Raw genomic sequence first — 21024 nt, 5'->3', positions numbered from 1 at the left:
TAGATGCAGAGAAGTCTCATTTGAGATGCTTCATGGAAAACATTTAGCATTAATAAATGTACTTAATAAATGACAATTGTCATGAATTATCTGGTAGAATGGTAGAATGAATCTACCATTATCATTGTAATCCATTCTTATTCAATTCAGTGTCAGGAGAAATGATGCCACTCGATTGGCAAGGAGACCTGCGTAGAAATCTTACTGCAAACAAATTTTGGATATGAATAAATTTAAAATCAATCTGGTGTTAAGTTACTTCTTAATGAGTATGCCTAATAATACAAAAGTAAAAAGAAATACTAGAATTATTATAAATCCAAACTTTATAGACGTTTAAGCTGTTAACCAGCCATGATTTATGATGTATTATTAATGTCAATAATTATGAAACAACTTGATTTTTCCTTAAACCCAAGGTAATTTCAACTGCAAACCTTCACCTTCCTAAATTATAAATGACATTTTAAATTTAGATTTATGAAACATCCTTTAAAGTTTCCTATTATTAATAACCTAAAGAACTTGAGCAAACACAGATTTAATAAATTGACGTGATGCTCTTGGGACCCTTGACATTGAGCCTCACAAAGCTGTGCATGCAGGAAAATCTTGTAGAGGAAATAAAAAAAAAGGACATTTGGTCAAAGGGGAATAATTGATATTACTTAATCAATATGACATTAGTTTTTCTGGGACATGAAAAGTAGGGTAAAGATTCTCAAGTGGTATAATAGTCATACCTGAATAAATACGTAATTTCCCCTTATAGTTATGTAAAAAGAGCAATAATTCACATAAATATGTGTTTTCCCCCAAGGGCTATGTAAAAAGAACTATATTTCTCACAGCTCATATTTGCCAAGTCAAAAAAAAAAAAAAAAGTGGATTTCTTTTCTTGTCATCACTGTTGTGTAATTTAAGTAATTTATCACAATAATCCGGGAAGCTCTTTTTTGTTTCTTTAAAAATTTTACCACAAATGAGCTTCTTCTTAAATCTAGCTGCTCCAGGGGTGCCTGGGTGGCTCAGTCGTTAAGTGTCTGCCTTCGGCTCAGGTCATGATCCCAGGGTCCTGGGATCAAGTCCCACATCGGGCTACCTGCTCCCCGGGAAGCCTGCTTCTCCCTCTCCCACTCCCCCCTGCTTGTGTTCCCTCTCTCGCTGTGTCTCTCTCTGTCAAATAAATAAATAAAAAATCTTAAAAAAAACTTAAATCTAGCTGCTCCAGACCACCCGGACCAGTTTGAGCTTAACACCTGACTCACGCCTGCACAAAGGGATGATGGACTGACCTCTAGAATGACCGACAACTATGTTTACCTCATCACAAAATGAAGAAATCTCCGCCCAAGGAGGAACACAAGCCTCATTTACACAATAGGCAATGTGTGTATAGGCAGGTTTCCTTAAGATGCATGAGTTATGCCCACCTGTACATATGATGAGGAGGCTTCCCTATCTAAATATTCATCCTAATCCTAAATAAAAGGAACTTGAGGAGTCCCAGCTTTGGAAGCTATTCCCCATAATCTCCTTATTTGCTGCAAATGAAGTTGACTTTGTGCGACTGCTCCACGCACCCATTGCTGTTTCTGACTCACCAAGGGGCCGACTCACATTGGTTCGGTCACACAACTACTCAGCTCTGCTCGTGGCACATCGACAATACACGAAGAATGGGCATGGTTGTGTTGTAATAAAATTGTACTCACGGACACTGAACATGCAGAGGCCATACGAAAGCAGGTAGGTGGTTGGCCATATTTTACCTGTTGGACTACAGTTTACCTAAAAATAGGACTCTCAAAAGGCTGTCCTGCTATCACTTAACACTGATTAGAAACAAAAAAGCAGATCTTTGAACTTAATGTGAAGTCTCCACTTTAACAAATTATTTTATATTAAGACATTACTCTTAGGAATTTGTACATACCATAGGCAAAACATTACTTCATGATGAACATTTCAGAAATCACAAATTTTAAAAAAATGACCCATAGTTCTAGAGCTCTAACTCAACCACTGTTGTCCTCACATAAGGCAATTTTATCACACATACAACTTTTACATTTTAAAAGTAATATCCAGGGGCGCCTGGGTGGCTCAGTCGTTAAGCGTCTGCCTTCGGTTCAGGTCATGATCCCAGCGTCCTGGGATCGAGCCCCACATCGGGCTCTCTGCTCCGCGGGAAGCCTGCTTCTCCTTCTCCCACTCCCCCTGCTTGTGTTCCCTCTCTCGCTGTGTCTCTCTCTGTCAAATAAATAAATAAAATCTTTAAAAAAAAAAAAAAAAAGTAATATCCAAAGCAAAGATGTTGGTTTAAAATTTATTAGAAGTGAGATCCTTATGCCTAAAGTATTTAGTGAAATAGAAAAACAGTAACACAAATATTTATTGTATTTGTTTAAGCAAATTATTTAAGAAACCACAAAGGACTAAATAACAAAAAAAATGTTTTAAGGAATTAATACAGGATTAAATCATTACAATAAATATAGGAAGAAAATAACAAAGTAAGAGAATGCATTTTGTTTATTATAATTTTTAGAAACTGTATATATATCTGTATTGATATTTGAACCTAAGTAAATAATCTAACCAAATCAATTAAATAAAACTACAAAGTGGTAAAGTATAATTGACCTAAACAACACAGACTAGTGAAATCTGAAGAAAGGCACATTTTGTAGAAAGCTGCATTTTGAACTAAGTGCTTCCCCTTCTGAAGCTGTAAGATTACAATTAGACTCAATTTGAGTAAAAGGATAGAAAATGTCACTGCAGTAAAGCACCGTACCTAATACAAAGAAATCATACACACCTTTTAATCTATTATGAATTACAAAACGTTTTGCAGTCAGCACATTTTCAAAGCAAAGTAAAAGAAAATCTAAGCTATCTAACTGAAAAGCTGAAAAGCCTTCTAAATTGAAAATTACAGGCTTAAAATAACTCAAAATTTAAATTCCTTCTCCCCTTTCCTTCCTTCCTTCCTTCCTTCCTTCCTTCCAAGAGACCATAAACTACCCACCTATTGAGAGATTGCAAGAGAATATTCTTCCAGAAACTGCCAACAAATTATCTCTAATAAAACACATCATGTCACAGCAGCTAAGTACATTTAAGATGATATTTAAGGCGATAAAAAGAACAAATTAGTATTGACTAAAAAAAGTACACCAACTGTGAAGAGATCATTAAAGACCAGGACAAATATAACCTCTATGTAATTTTGAGATTATTTCTTTGCAGGCTTAAATGTCTGCCTTGACTTGCTCTTGTTTGCTTTTTATGTCAAAAGTAATTTTGGGGGATGAGATGCATGTGTTATTAGAAACATCACAGCCAGAAATATATTTATCTTCAAAAATTGCTTAAGAATGATCAGCTACAATCAGACTGTGCAATCTATTCTTCAAACCAACTAAACTAATTACTTACTGATACAATTATCCAAAATTAATTGAGAGTCTCCAATTACTCGGAAAGAAAAAAAAAAAAAATACTTGCAATGTTTGATGTCCTGCTCACAAACAAGGAATTATAAACTTGCTGTAATTCCTGCTTGGTACTTAGATACAGGCATTAATATTTTGGTAAATTCTTGAAACACAAATAGAAGAACATATTTACAAAGAGTAAAAAAGACTGACATTTAATGCATCGTTACATGACTTAAAATAGGCTCATAATATATAACATTTCATTTAACAGTCCTCATTTTGATAGTAATGCAAAATATTTGAAATACATTTCATGTTTTCACTAATTCTTCCATTTGCAGATATTTTGCTCACTGTTTTTCTTAAATTGATTATAAAATATTTTAAAGGCATAATAAGACTGTAACAAATAAAATAACTCAATGTTAAAAAAAAACAACAACAACGCTCTAACATGGGATCCAAGCAAAAAGGAAGTGGGGAATGGAAGGACAGACCTGTAACTCTGGACATATGGGATTTTCCTTCCATGAATGTTGTCCATCAAGTGCAGGAACCTGCTTGCTGAGCATGAAAACCGAGGCATAGGAAGATGTACTTCAAAACACTAATCTAACCTACACAAAGCTAAGATGTGGGACATTTTCTTAACCACAGAATTCTTAACCCAGGACTTTGGATAGTCTTCCACACTGTAATGGCAGAGTTGAGTAGTTGGAACAGGAATAGGACAGCTCATGGGGCTAAAATATTTACCATCTGGTCCTTCAAGGAAAATGTGCTAACCTTTCATCTAGAATACATACATAATTCCAGTGACGTATTTGCTGCTAGTGCAAAATTGTGATGGTCAGGCTATTCATCCTTTTCACTGGTTAACTATTTCTTAAAATTTCAGCTGCATGTGTGTGTATGTATATATGTGTGTGTGGGTATATATATATATATATATATATATATATATATATATATACACACATACATACACACATATATATCTCAACCATGGGATATACAACATAAAAAATATATCCAATTTTAAAAATTGACATGATGCTTAGAATAAGTAAAGAATTGCATGTAGAAAATAAAGTACTGATTGTGATTATAATATTATGATATAATACCATAAGCATAATCCCTAACATTTATTTCTAAAATCAGTTACATGAAAGTGGTGATAATTCAGCATATAGACATCTATCAGTAAGTAGTGCAGAAATGATCAAATCAAGGGCTTGGGTTTTATTCCCAACTTTGTGACCAGTTCACCACGTAAACCAGCCAATTCTCACTCTTCCCCCTGGTGTCTGTTTTCTCAGGGTGAATAAGGACAGTGAGTCATCAGGACTGTAGTTTTGGAAACTTCTTTCATAAATCTGTGGTAATGACTTTATACCTGTCTTTTGGATTTTAATGAAGTGTAAAATATTTTGACATCAACAATCTATTAAACTGTGAGCAATTTTTAAATTTTTTTGAGAAACATTTAGATCCTTCTCATCTTAACTGTATTAACTGTATGTCTTATACTGAAAGGAGAAATTTCATGGAAAATATCTTGCAATCTTGCATGTGGTAAAATCTATTTAATGTAATTTAATTTAATTTTATAGGCAGCCAGGCAGAATTGTAGTTGTAGGAGACAGGGATACACACACACACACACACACACACACACACACACACACACATATATATATATATATATATATGTTATATTTATATATTATATTTATATTTATATATGTGCAGGATTTATATGATATATATGAGTGAACATATACACACATATAAATACCTGCATACACATATGTGCATATATGTGCACATTTCAGCATATGTGTGTATATAAAATCATATATATCATATATTTATATTTATGCATGTGCAGGATTTATATGATATATATGAGTGAACATATGTGCACACATAAGTACATGCATGCACACATGTACATATATGTGCACATAATTGCAGCATGTGTATGTATATATAAAATCATATATATTTATATCTATGCAGGATTTATATGATATATATGAGTGAACATATATTCACACACATGAATACATTCATACACATATGTGCATGTATGTCCACATAATTTCAGCATACGTGTGTGTATATATAAAATCATATATATTTATATTTATATTTATGCATGTGCAGGATTTATATATGAGTGAACATATGCACACACGTAAGTACATACATGCACACATGTACATATGTGTGCACATAATTGCAGCATGTGCGTGTCTGTAGAGACACATACAAGTCAATTACACTAAGACCTATGGATGATCTACTCAAATAACTGAAGGATGAGAAAAATAGCTAAATCTCATGTTTTTTCTTGTGATTATATTTCATGGTTTAAAGAAACTTTTGGTTCTTCCCAAGCAATTACATATAAAAGAGTCTGAGCAAAACTAAATGGGGGGGTATGACCATCGACCACACATGTTCTCAGATCAAACCACAGAAGGTACAGCCATCACATCCGTGCGGTCGGATCGCCTCGGTGAGCTTTAGGGAAATGTGTGAGAGAGAACCCTATATGAGCAGCTTTGCGAAGAGACCTGGGCTTCACCAAATAATGTTTAAGATAAAAGGTTTAACTTTTCTGTAAATTTGTATCACTCCAATTGACGTTTATGCAGAGGCTGTAGAAGTTTAGAGTCTGGATGGACCGACCGTCAGTGACCGTGAGCAGTCAGGGATGACTTTGGAAATAGGACATGGAAATCGGTCTTGAGTGAAGCTTGAAAAGATGAATAAAAATGGGAGACTTGAAAAGTAGGGAGGCTGTGGTTATAAGTACAATGCATGGTGTGAGCGTAGCCCTAGAAATGGAAATGTTTGGGAGACGTGCGGAAATTAAGCTGGACAGGAAGGCAGTAACAGAGAGAACCTCACTAAAAACACACTGAGGAAAGGTCAGATTATGGAAGGCCTTGAAAGTCAGCCCGTGGAGACAGATGACCTTTTTCCAGAAAACAATGAGAAATTTTACCCAATTTCTGAATAGGGGAGTGATCAGTTTAAAATAGTACTTGAAAAGGTTATTTTTCAGCAAGGGGCTGAGAACGTTGGTGGTGGGGGAGCAGAAGTAGTCAGATCACACGGGGCACTCTGAGACTCAAACTGAACATTGTAAATTTCTTCACAAAAAAGGAACTAAAGACGGGGCTCCAGGAACTGTTAAATGAGGTGCGAGAGTGGGTTTTACTATGAGATCTGCTGCCTGAGATAATTCATCGGATACCAGCTTAATCACAGATGAAGTCAGCACTCACACAAACAAAGCAAAATCCCGTTCAAAGAGTCTATTTCAGATGCTAAAATAATTAATCATGTAACATGGTTAATTACATTAATTAGCATCTGTCTGTTTTAGCAGAAACCTGTTAAATAAAAGCAGGTCAAAAAAGTTAACTTTGACCAGTAAGCTTGTCCTGTGAACCCTAAAGGAAGAATTTATGGCTTTTTTTTTTTTTTTTTTTTTTTTTAGTAATTCAATCTACAAAGGCTTATGTTATAAGAAACATCATTTCTTCAATTTTTTTGAATAGAAGAGTGTTGAGATAAATAAGATACATTTTAAATAATTTGAAAAAGCAAGTGTGTAGAGGTTAAAGGCCCAATGCTGTGTATAATGCCCCAAGTATACATTCCTCCTATAAAGCAGGCACATAGTTTTTAAGTTTAAAAAAAAAACACCTGGGAGGTAAAAATAATCTGCTAAAATATGGACTATTAAAAATGTGGTTCATTTTTTTTTTTTTTTTTTAAGATTTTATTTATTTATTTGACAGAGAGAGAGGCAGCGAGAGAGGGAACACAAGCAAGGGGAGTGTGAGAGGGAGAAGCAGGCTTCCCGCGGAGCAGGGAGCCCAATGTGGGGCTCGATCCCAGGACCCTGGGATCATGACCTGAGCTGAAGGCAGACGCTTAACGACTGAGCCACCCAGGCGCCCCAAAAAAATGTGGTTCATTTTTTATGTGTCTAAAGTATGCATAATAGCTTTTGATACCAGAGATACATTAGAAATATTTCCGTAGCGGAATAACAAAAAATTAGCAGAGTAACCACTGGGTTTTTGTTTTGTTTTTGTTTTTGTTGTTGTTTTAATAACAGAAAAGGGCTTCTTGGCCCATGGATTTTGGCTCAAAGGGAAAAACAAAAGAAAGCAAAACAACAAAAAAGCATATTCTAGTGAAAGCAGTAATACTTAAATTTTTTAAAAATTATTTAATCAGCATAAGAATTGAGTTGTGACTTATATTTAAATATTTGCATATACTAGAACTTGATTTTAAAATTAAGGAAACAACTTGGGGCACCTGGGTGATTCAGTCGGTTAAGCATCTGCCTTCGGCTCAGGTCATGATCTCAGGGTCCTGAGATCAAGTCCTGCACTGGGCTCTCTGCTCAGTGGGGAGCTTGTTTCTCCCTCACCCTCTGCCCCCCACTCTCGTGCTCTCTCACACTCCCTCTCTCAAATAAATAAACAAAATCTTTAAAAAAATAACTAAAAAGTAAGGAAATAACTTTAAATTAAAAAAATCTCAGATATTCTCTTCCAGTATTTAATTCCTGCTACCACCTCAGAGATATGGAAAACAATCAGTTCAACAAGTTACAATGAGAATAAATAGCTTCTGTTGAGTCTCAGTAAGCATATATGTGGATTTGGGCATGAAATTGTCCAAGACAATCACAAATACCGACATTTTGGTCATTATTAGAAGCAAATCAGGTTTTGCCCATAGCAAAATGAATTCCTGAGATCTTACCAGATGTCACCCAGATCTTATGTCTTCTGAAGCACTATTCCTTAAAATGTTTTATTTATTTTTTGGTGATATTTCTAAACAGCTAACCCTATTATTGTGAGGCATCACTTCAAGGCATGCACAGTATCCAGTGAGCTACAGAGATCAATAAAAAGGGCACAAAGGAAGAGGAGCTGGAAACCAACCTCATTCACGGTGGCATAGTAGTTCTCGTGTTTGAACGTGGGCGAGTTGTCATTCCTGTCCCTCACCACGATTCGAACTTCGTGGTAGATCACAGTGCCCACCTTCTTGTTGATGCACTGGACTTGCACCACGATGGAGTGTATGTTCATCGGGGGCTGCAATACAGAAGTTGCATCTTTTTGTTAAGAAAAGCATTGAAACAGAAGCTTCTCACTTATGGTCAAAGCCCACTTGTTTCATAAAATGTTCTATGCTTGCTCATTTTAGAATAAGAATAATGTATAAAAATTGATCCATTTGCCCCCTTTTAAGGACAAGAGAAGGCATTTGTGATTATTTCACTGTTTATTTGTGTCTCAGAACATAGGATCTCGACAAGCATGTGGACCACCGGAGGATCAGTGATGAGCACAATCACAGAACCAGTGCAGAGATGGAGGGAAAGAACGGAGTCTGTCCCTCCAGAAGGTAAAAAAAACAATGATATGAACTTGCAATCCGTAAAAACGATGTGTTAATGATAAAATCCTTGGGGAAGAGGGGCTGCATACTATGTATGCTCATTTACACTTTTGCTAAAATATAGGTTTATAGCCGATAACAATTAAAATGTAATCAAAAGAAGAATCTGTTCACAATCCAACCAAACTTACCCGTTCTATATATTTAAATGCTTATTTGCTAATCTTTCTTTTTCTAAATATACACGTATTACACACACACACACACACACACACACACACACACACACGCACGGTGAATCATCCCATGTTTGTAAATACAGATTTATTACAGCATTTTGGTATATACTATGATGCGGTATCACATGATTTAACGGTACTCCATCATGAGTCTATAGCATAATTTATCTTAGTACAAACTGATAAGATGTTCTATGCTGTCAATTTTTATCATTATAAACCATATTTCAATAAATAATCTGTACATAAATATGTGCCCACTTGCCCCCTTTTTAATGATGAATTCCTGAAGGTGAAAATTGTCTTCCAAAGGGTACTTATTAACTCAGGTCGCACGGCAAAGAGGTTTCAGAATTGGGATGCAAAACTACATCTCTTTGACCCTTAGTCAAAGTGTTTAATGCTACAAAATATTCCCTTAGCGTTTTTAAATCTTCTTCAAGCTTCCAAAATTTTCCCTCTAAAGACATCCTTTTATCAGAATGACGTATTCTGGCCACCCGTCTGAAAGACAAGGTCCCCAGTCGGCTCTCTCCTTCCAACTTCTCCCCTCACTGTTTATTTTTCTTTATTGCATTTCTCCCCTGCCTCTTGGCATATCACTCATTTTACATATTGATTTCAGTCCACCTCCCTTCACTGGCTGGGAGGTCCTTGAAGCCTGGAGTGTGGTGTTGTCATGACTAAGGCTGTCTGCCCAGTAACCATACTGTGCCTGAGTAGATAATTGTGCACTCCTCACGTCAGACTACGCGGCTTCCGGCCAGTTATGGTGACCTACTAACAATACACTCGGGGCAAAATCTCTCAGCGCTTAGCTTGCTCCTCTCTACAAATAGGGATAAAAACACCAATATGAGAGGATCACTGTAAGTATCACCCAAGGTTACCCTGTGCCAGGCACAGCTAGCAGATGTGATTTTTTTATTTATAAAAAGTTAAATTCCCAAGAAAGCAAAATACATGGAATTTATAAAATACAAACTGATAATCTTGGATTATGAAATAACTTATTAAATATTTGGATTGAAACTGATTTAAGGACACAGCAATGATCCCCGGAGGCTAAGATAGGTTCATTAAAAATGTCATTAGGCCGCATTTCTAAGTGAGAAGAATGCTGTAGAGACTATATCTAAACTGAAGCAAACTTTGCTGAATCTCAAGGTAATTTTTACAGCCAGGAAAGAAAAAGTAACTTTATTTGTACCTGACTGAATAAATGTACCTAGAGAGAATAAATTTAAGAATCATTAACATATGCAGGAAGGTATCTGGTGAAGGGTCATATAGCTCTGTGTTCTAATATATACCACATTTCCCTTTTAATTACTGACATAAATGAAGGCATTAAAAATCTGTGAATGTCACAAAGCTGAGAAGGATATATCATACATTTAATGATGAAAGGCAACATTCAAAATCATTTTAATAAGTCAGAATGCCAGGTTATATAATGATATATTTTTACAATAATAAATTTAATTCACCTCATTGGTATCAGGACAAAAAAAAAAAAAAACCCTTAATTACCCATGTACAATAATAAATGGCTACGAACATTAACGTGAAAACATAATTGTGACATTTTGATGAGTAAAAGATGGGTTTGCACACCAACACTGTAAACGGACTGCTGGGGCAGTAATACAAACTTCATATTCATTAATAATATCAGATGCAGTGATAGGTGGACTATATTTAGCACCATTTTATGGGCAGACAGTATGTGAAGTCTGAACACCTTGAGAAAGTATGATAAAAACTGAGGATATTGGGGCGCCTGGGTGGCTCAGTTGTTAAGCGTCTGCCTTCGGCTCAGGTCATGATCCCAGGGTCCTGGGATCGAGCCCCGCATCGGGCTCCCTGCTCAGTGGGAAGCCTGCTTCTCCCTCTCCCACTCCCCCTGCTTGTGTTCCCTCTCTCGCTGTGTCTCTCTGTCAAATAAATAAATAAAATCTTTAAAAAAAAAAAAAAAAAACTGAGGATATTTAAGCTAAAAAATGCAAGATGCACCAGACATCTGAATGGTTATTTTGAAAAGATCTATTAGCTGATTTATTGCAGTCTCAGAGAGCAGAAATAACAACAATGAATAAAAAATATCACAAAGCTTTTTTTTTCTTCAATATAAGTAGAGAGTTTATATTAATCCAGAGCAGCACAGAATAGAATGGACTATCTTATAAAGCAAGCCCATCACTGAAAATCTGCAACCTTGAGGCAAAAAGATCATTTAAAAAGATTAGGTCTCTCCATTTTTACTATGAGTTTGAAAATGTTTTCTTTAATAGATTTTTAAGGAAATTTCTGCATATTTCAATTGTAAAGTAAAACAAAACAAAACAAAAACAGCAAAAAACCCCACAAAACCCCCACAAAAACCCATCACAAATACAAAAAACAAAACAAAACAAAAAACAAAAAAACCCACAACCCCCCCCAAAACTATCAAAACTACAAAAAACAAAATAAAACAAAAAACAAATACTTGTACTGTTAGCCCTTTGCACCCCTTAGAAGACAGGTGAATTAAGTTCTTCTAAAGTTATTTATCTCCTAAACATTACAAGAGACCTATAAAAGCAGTTCCTCTCAACTTCTAGCGCTATACTGAGTGGGAAGGTGGTAGCTCTGGGAAAGAGAGGTCACAATCTTTGCAAGAAGGGAATCAAACTCTCTGGGCACTGAGCCCCTACTTAGTCCTGCGACGTGCCCATAAATCAGACATAACGGGTCACTTGGAACTCTGGCCCCTCTCAGCTTTAGCTCCCTGTGCAACTGTGAGTCGCGTGGATAGGCCTTAGCTTGCAATAAATTCCAACCATAAAGAATCGCGTTGAAGGCTAGAATTCCCTGCAGCTCATATATAACACACGTTATAATCTCGCCTTGGAATGGATTCTATTCTGCTGTATAAGAAGGTCATAAATATATCAAGTGCAGTTCTACAAGTCAGTGAGAGTTTAGGGACTACAAAATGCTTAGGAATCTGATAGGGAAATTTGGGGTTATCTTTCATACCTGGTGGCAAAAATAAGTCCTGGCAGTTTTATCTTCCCTAATTCTCTTACATTGCTTCATACATAAAGAAGAAGAAGAAGAAAAAAAAAAAAAAAACAACCTGTGTATAAATTGTTTTGGGCTAATTACTTAAAACAACTATCTTTCATATATACCTAGACATGCCTACTACTCTCCCACTTTAAAAATGAATGTTTAACATAATATCTGAATGCATGTAAGTATGTTAGCATACATGTGGGTATGGGTCTCGATATGCTTAGGTTTTGATATGGTTTCATAAGGTTTTGAAATGTTATATACCAACAGTAGATGGACATTATCTCTGAAGAGTATGTCTGAAAGTAGAAAGTAAGGAAAGAAAATTTTCCAATGAATATGTATGAATTTTGTAATTTGAAAGAAGACAAAAATTAAAAATTTTATTATGAGTTTTTCAGACAATCACTTAGGATTTAACATGCAGGGGTGCCTGGGTGGCTCAGTCGGTTAAGCGTCTGCCTTTGGCTCAGGTCATGATCCCCGTGTCCTGGGATCGAGCCCCACATTGGGCTCCCTGCTCAGCGGGAAGACTGCTTCTCCCTCTCCCACTCCCCCTGCTTGTGTTCCCTCTCTCGCTGTCTCTCTCTCTGTCAAATAAATAAATAAAAATCTTAAAAATAAAAAGGATTTAACATGCAAAGTAAGGTTTTTATAAGAAATTTACTGATGTGAACAGTGCTGACTACAGCTTTCATCTTTAATCCAAGGGGAACTGAGTTTTCTCAAGAAATCATGTTATTTGGAGGCCTTCTGGTTTAAAGTGAAAACAGATTTTTAGCCAACCCGTGTAAGACTTGATTTTATTTTTCCTAAAGCAAAGGCCAACTTTATTCAATCCTCATAGGAATGAAAGGATTTTGTCATGATTTGTCTTCCTATGTACTTACTACCTTTACAAAATGAAAAATCTTCATTATTTCACAAATCAAGTGGAAGACAGTGAAAGGAAGTAAGACACAGTATGTTGTAGAAATTAGTTTTAGATAATGAAACAAACTTAAAGGAAATGGCTTGTCAGAATTATGAGTGTCCCTCACAAATTAAAGTTTCATAATAAATGATGTATTGACATAAGTTGCCTAAAGAAGAAAGTACCAATTTGAAAATATAATTAGGATAATGTAATATTTAGAGAAATTTTTCATAAGCAACTATTAAGGACATTTGGTCTATTTAATTGTATTTATTAAATTCAAAATTCAGTGTGGTTTGGGATTAATATGCAGACCTTGTGAGGTAAGCAAATCCCATAAAACTGGTATGACATAAATATAAATATAAAGCAAGTCAAGAAGTTTTGAGTGTTTTAGAATTTAGAGCACGAAACTACATACCAGTGTAACATGAAGAAGTCTTTTACATAGAAAGTGGCATTTAAGGCATTTCTTGGTAGTAGATGGCATTCAACTGATGGCAGAGGGTAAAGGTAGTTTCTAAGCATAGATTTAAAAGAGTACCAGGGAGGGGATCCCTGGCTGGTGCAGACAGTGAAGCCTCCACTCTTGGTTTCAGCTCAGGTCTGATCTCAGGGTCGTGGGATGGAGCCCCATGTCGGGCTCTGCACTCAGCACGGAGTCTACTTGAGTTTCTCTCCCTCTGCCTCTCTACCCACTCTCTCTTTCTCTCTCAAATAAATAAATAAATCTTTAAAAAATAATAAAAATAATAAAAGAGTAGGCATCTACTGACAAGATCAGAAATGTGTGTGGGGCACTGAATGTACAACAGGTTGAATCATGACATATGGTGAGAGGACTATTAGGAGATTGTCCCAAAGTCCAAGCGAGGACCGAGAGGCAGCTATGCTGTTGGCCGTGGAGGCCAGCAGGCCGTGGGAGGGAACGTGGGCAGCTCGGTGGTGACATGGACACTGGCCGGGGGCCAAGAGTCAAAGTGCAATGTGCAGCTACTAACTTAGGGTCTGGAAGATGAGAAGGTAAGATGTTTGGGATTTCCATGAACATGATTTCTCTCTGTTCAAAGCTTTTAAGAGTTTGCCCAGAGTTTTTCAATAAGTGTAATAGGACTATGCCAGAATCATATTTTTTTTTTCTATTATTGTTTTAATTATCAATGTCATTATGACCATTACTATCCCATGCCCAATAGTGACAGGGGATACTGGTCAAGTGAGACACTCATTTGGATTTCAAACATCTCATATGATGCTCCCTCATCACTGAGACCTACTTTTCATGCCAGACAACATATTTTGGTTGTTTTATCATTCATAACTCTTCATTTTACACTTTCACATTCTCCCTCTCTCTGCCTTTCTCTTTTTCCTGAAGGAAATCTATGGAACTTCAGTAAATAGAAATAAAAATAGGGAATACAAAAATAGTGACCATCAGGGCAAGACTTATGGACTAAGCTTGAAAACTGTCAAAAGCTCCTATGTATACACTGTCATATAGAAGTTTTCTAGTTAAATGCAAATATTGGAAGCTTGAGAAGCTTTACATTTTATTTTAATCCTCAGAAATTTCCATAAAGATCATTTGTTATTTTACTTATTTCTTAACATTGAATCTTAAAAATATTTTTTTACATTAAATTTTCATTTAGTTCTATGCAGCAATAACTGTTTGAACATTTCCACTAAGAGATGGTTTATGGCCTCAATGAACAAAGTACAGAAAACATGATTAAAATTCCTTCTCTGGGAAACACACTTTCCCCAACCACTGAAGAAAGAACAGGTGGAAATGAACGTGGATCTACCATGTGGCCAAGCCCTTCTCCCTGTCTCTGAGTCAAGCCGGTGAGTATTGAGGTGCTCTCTCTCATCAGTTAGAAAAGACACAGTGCCTGTGGTCAGTCCACATTAAAAGCTTACAGGGAGCTGGTGCAATGGGGTGGACATCAATAAGAGCCAAAGCTACATACAGCCAAAGAAATGGGTGGACAAAATTATAAGTACACAAAGGAACCTGATCTGCGGGAAGAAGAAAACTCAACACATACACAGAGAAATGTAGAGATTAGAGATCACGTGGTCCAAGAATAGGTAGTTTCCTCTGTCCCTGATAAATTTGCAATATCGCTAAAATCGAATTATTTTTCATTTCTATGGTGATATTCTTAATACTCTTCACCCATTGACTTGAGCTCATTTGGAGGCATTTTTGTGCCTTCCTTATAAGCCAAAGAACTTTGAGTAAAATCAGAATATTCCTATGCAATGGTCTGAATGTTCTGTCCCTTTAAAATTGACATGTGGAAATTCTAACGCCCAGTAAGATGGTATTAGGAGGTAGGGCCTTCAGCTGACTGGCACATAGGTTTCAATGCAGAAAACATTCAACTTCAGGCATGATTTAAAAATGTACTGCTTCAAAAGGGCAAACATCCCTTTATTATGCTACTTATAAAATATATTTTGGGGAGATGAGGGTAAGAGGCAGAAATTCTAACACCTGGTGAATTTCATCCTCTACTTCTTATTCCCCTTTAACAACATGAATCAGTTGATTAGGTGATGAGATTAACACCCTTATAAAAGAGGCATCAGAGAGCATCCCGGTCCTTTTCCACCATGTGAGAGTATAAGAAGTCTGCAATCTGGAGAGGACTCTCCCTTGACCTTGCTGGTTTCATAAACTCAGCCTTTGGAACTACAAGAAATAAATTTCTGTTGTTTCTAAACCATCCAGTCTGTGGTATTTCATTATAGCAGCCCAAATGGGCTAAGACACTTAGAAAAGCATCATTGTATTTGAAAAGCACAGTGAAAAAAAATTCCACTCACAAAATATTTCCAGGGCAATTTTCCCCTAAGAAGTACTAAAATAAATTCTACCCTGGTGACAATAATATGGAGTTTTGGCAGCTGTTATTAGGGTCAAACCGTGATTACTGACTCTGTTTTGCTATTCAGAGCATTCACATTTTTTGTCATGATTCATTATATTCATAAAATGAACAACTCAAAGAATGTTGGCAACCACTCAAAGAAATGCATGTCAGGAAACTAAGAGAATGCAGAGGTAGGTATATTTATACCAGAGAAAAAGAAAAAGATTCCAAAACATAGACTGTAATAAGAAACAAAGAAAGACATTACATAATGATAAAGAGGTCCTCCAGTGAGAGGATATAACATTTGTAAACACTTATGCACATAACATAGGAGCACCTAAATATATAAAGTAAATATTAACAGAACTAAGGGGAGAGACAGACAGCAATACAATAATAGTGGAGGACTTTAATGCCCCACTTACATCAACACATAGATCATTCAGACAGAAAATCAATAAGGAAACATCGGCCTTGAACAACGCATTAGACCAGATGGAGTTAGACACACATACAGAACATTCTATTCAAAAGCAGCAGAATATACTTCTTCTCAAGTGCCCATGGAACATTCTCCATGACCAATCATATGGGAGGCCACAAAGAAAGCCTTAATAAATTCAAGAATGTTGAAATCATATCAAGTGTCTTTTCCAACCACAATGGTATGAAACTAGAAATCAATTATAAGAAGAAAACTGGAAAATTCACAAGCACATGGAGATTAAAGTACATGCTACTAAATAACCAATGGGCCAAAGAAAGAATAAAAAGAGGTATTAAAAAAAATACCGTGAGACAACTGAAAATTGAAATATAATGTACTCAATTTAGAAGATGTAGGAAAAGGAGTTCTAAAAGGGAAGTTCATAGGGATGTCTACATCAATAGACCAGAAAAATCTCAAATAATCTAACTTTACACCTCAACGAGCTAGAAAAAGAACAGATGAAACCCAAAGTTAGTATCAGAGAGAAAATAACAAAGATCAGACCAGAAATAAATGAAATAGAGAATAAGAGAGATAACAGAAAAGGTCAACAAAACTAAAAGCTTTCTTTGAAAAGATTAACAAAATTGGCCAACCCTTAGCTGGACACAGCAAGAAAAAAAAAAAAAAAAAGGAGAGAAAGAGAGAACTCAGATAAATACAATTAGAAACAAGAAGGAGATATCACATCTGATACCTCAGAAATACAAAGGATCATAAGAGACTACTATGAATAATAAGATGTCAACAAACTGGACAAGACTGCAAGAAACGGACAGATTCCTAGAAATACAAACCTAACAGGACTGAATCATGAAGAAACAGAAAATCTGAACAGAATGATTACTAGCAAGGAGATAGAATCAGTCATCAAAAACCTCCCAACAAAGAGAAGTCCAGGACCAGATGGCTTCACTGGTCCATCCTACCAAACATTTGAATGAATACCAATCCTTCTCAAACTCTTCCAAAAATAGAAGGAACTCTTCTAAACTCACTGTATGTTGACACATTACCCTGATACCAAAACTAGACAAAGACACCACAGGAAAAGAGAACCATCAAGAATTGCAAAAAGACTTGATGTCCAAAATAGGAGATTGTTTTGAAAAATAATCTCAATTTATTCATCCAGTAAAATGCTATGCAGCCATTAAAAACAATTATATATACATTCATTCACAAAGAAAGATGTATATTACAAATCACATTTAAAAAGCAGGCTGAAAAGGGGCACCTGGTGGCTCAGTCAGATGAGGGTCCAACTCGGTTTTAGCTAAGGTTGTGATCTTGGGGTCTTGAGTGTGAGCCCCGCATTGAGCTCCGCACTCATCAGGGAGTCTGCTTGAGATTCTCTCTCTCCCTCTCCCTCTGCCCCACCCCTCCGTGCTCTCTCTCTCTCTAAAATAAATAAATAATTTAAAAAAGCAGGCTGAATGCATTATATACAGTATGATATAAAGACACATGCTTATATATACATATGTATACACACACACATATGCTTGAAATAATACACAGCAGGATAAATATTAAATATTTTCTTTAGATGGAAAAGCAATGTTTGTACATGTGCTTTTTCTGATATGTGCACCATAAGCATATGTTATTTTATAATTAAGTAAAATTGAAATTTCCAGTTGTGATTAGATTTGGGCTAAACACACTGATTTTCCGCGCTCATCTCCTAGTAGGAACAGTCTATGCTTCATATAAAACAGATGGGCGCTGGGTTAAGAATTTTCAGAATAAAAGCCTTTAGACTGATGAATAAAGCCCTGAAAGCACTGTGGCATCAGAGAGAGCAATTCACAAGAATTTAAAAAATTCAAAGGTTAATGCAGGACATGGTAAACTGCACTGAAGTAAGAGGTTACATTGAGATTTATCTTTTCCCAGGCACATGGAGATCACTTTCTATTAAGGGAAATGTGGCAGACATCTAATAGCTAGGGAAATAGCGAGGGAAACATTAAGACTACAGCAAGTTACTCCAGTCGGACGGGATATAAGAGTACATACGCAGTAAATAATCATTCCTTCTCTTGGTTCCCTTTACAATTCCTGATTTTGAGATGCAAGATTCTCTAACAATTTGGGAGTAAGAAAAGTAAGACGATACTTTATCCAAGGCAAGATCTGTAACCTGGGGTCTATGTAACCTTCGCAGTTAGTCAAATTCTTGAATTTGAAGGCACCTAATTTATTCATGAGCAAATAAACTTTTTCTTGGGAAATGAGTCCATTGATTTGATCAGAATCCTGAGCAAGTGCTCCCCCCTCCCAAAAATGAAGACTGACCAACAAATCCATCCATCAAAGAGCGGATTTCAGCCTAGTATCATTATTTCCTTGATTTGTGGAAATTTAGTACTGGTAAAGAGCAATTAGGTGAGCCTCTGAGTACGTATTTCTTAATGACGCAATTCATTCCTGATATGTTATAGAGATTTGGCAGTTTCTTGACATCAAACTGTTTTTTCCACTTTTATTGTCACTCTAGCTTGATGGCCCCCTTTGCCGGCTAGCAAGTCCACACCATGCACTGTTACTTTTATTCTTCTTATGCTTCTGACTTCTGCTACGCTACTCCTTTTACTATGTTTATACTTAGACTTGTAACTCTTTGCTTAAATCCAGCTCACACATTTATCCAAGAGGAATCCCCTGACACCAAAACCCAACTATTCAGCAGCATGCCTTCTTAGTTAATTAGCTGAGTGGACTTAGACATTCTTCACCTAAACAGAGTACATGAGAGCAGCAGGCTAGCAAAATATACAACAACAACGATACACAACAAAACAACAAGCAAACAAAAATCACGGAAGGCTAACAGAAGATAGATAACCTTTTATGTCTTTAAGAAAGACTTTTTTTTTAAAGAAAGACTTATAAAGCAAAAGCCATCTATCATCTACAAGACTGCATAAAATTAAAAACATGCAAAAAGGGCATCATATCAGTATAGGATGAGTACACTTAGCTATGGAGACAGATAAAAAATCACCCCCATTGCTTTACTGTTCTCATTTCCCCATAGACAAGTGCTAAATGTTAGACTGGCTATGTCTAAATGTATCACACAGTAGATATATGAAAAAAAAAATAATTAGCAAAACTTTAAGATTCCTTCCACCTCTAAAATCCAATGATTCTGCAAAGCATCTGTAATCAGAAAACTCTGAAAACTACTATATTTGAGGTGCATTCTGCGTCTAGTTGAGTCTTGCCTTGAGCTCATATGAACTCTCATCATCTCTTTAGTACTGTCTTCCGGTGATGTCAACGACTGTGTTTGCCAACTCAATATCCTGCACATATGTGAGCCTGTGTTTGGCTTTTTATTTATAAATTTTCCTCTACAATATTCACTTCACAATTAATATCCTTTAGATGTCCTTGTCTACAGCATCTTTAGATAATTCAGGTAGGTGTCCACTGACAACAGTTTAATTTACAAAATATCTTGGCAAGTTTAACTTGACCATAGCATTCCTAATTGAAAAGAATATTTTAAGTAGAAGGAAATTAGTTTTGATTATTGTGTTTAAAAAAAAAAAAAAAAACAGCCCAGATGATTCTTTAAGTGATACTTATGCATATTGTTTGTAGTTATTACCTTCAAGTCAAACCATGTTAAGTGTATTCCCATGGTACTGTTTCAGTTTTGCTTATGTCCGATAAATGCTGCCCTTATCAGAAATAAAAAATAATAATAATACGAGGGAAGCAGATACTTATCTTTCAAAGTAAAGATAATTTTTGGTAAGTAATTAAAATAATGTTTTAGGTTGGAGACACAGAACACAGTTTATTTATACTGAAGGATATCATTGCTTTCTCCTCATAATTCAGACCAAGAACTTGTGCTTTTAATATGAAATGAAACAAAAATGTTTTCAAAAGACAATGATTTTCCAGCAAAACAGTAAATTATTATAATTAGCTATTAAGTTACGAAAAGGAAACGATATAAAATAACAGTGGTCTAAAAGAGAGAAATATTCTCTAATTCTGCTAGCAGGTTGCATTATAAAATGCATGGGACTTGGATCTGAATGTCCCTAATTACGGCCAGTACAGGATGCCTGTAGGTAATGCAGCTGGGGGCGTTCTTGCAGCATTCCAGTCTGGCCCGTTATCCAGACTGCTCTCACAAAACTGAAGACTTAGAAGATAAATTAAGCCAAGACAAGATAACAACTGTCCTTTTTCCCTTTTACACCTTCTAGGCGCCCAGTCCGAATTGTGAAGTGTGGGGTAGAAAGAATGTGCTGTGATGGAAGGACACAGTGAGTGGGGGGCGGTGGGGCAGCATCGAGGCGGACTTCTTCCCCTCCGTGGACCCTGACAGTCCCACTCCTCCTCTCCACCCTGCCCACTGTCCCCATCCGCAAACACAGCTCCATCAGCAGCACTGCAGCCCCCCAAGAGGACAAAGACAGCCCGTCCTGGTGGGAGAGTCCTGTGCCCCGCCCGCCTCACCACAAAGCTCTGAGAGAATCTGAATTTTAGATGTGAGATGAAT

General features: G+C 36.3%; 1 protein-coding gene across 4 annotated transcripts in view; it reads right to left on the bottom strand.

Moving 5' to 3' along the window:
- Positions 1–21024, bottom strand: part of LOC116625425 (protocadherin-15-like) — a 1687848-nt gene that overhangs the window by 487849 nt on the left and 1178975 nt on the right. For all 4 annotated transcript variants that reach the window (XM_032393940.1, XM_032393941.1, XM_032393942.1 and 1 more), the window contains one exon: positions 8435–8590. In XM_032393940.1, the coding sequence (XP_032249831.1) occupies positions 8435–8590 (156 nt within the window). The remainder of the gene's footprint in view (positions 1–8434; positions 8591–21024) is intronic.

This window comes from Phoca vitulina, unplaced genomic scaffold, assembly GCF_004348235.1.
Source record: "Phoca vitulina isolate PV1807 unplaced genomic scaffold, GSC_HSeal_1.0 scaffold78, whole genome shotgun sequence".
In the NCBI taxonomy this organism is placed as follows: Eukaryota; Metazoa; Chordata; class Mammalia; order Carnivora; family Phocidae; genus Phoca; species Phoca vitulina.
The sequence above is the reverse complement of the archived record's forward strand: the minus strand, read 5'-3'. Positions and strand labels throughout refer to the sequence as shown.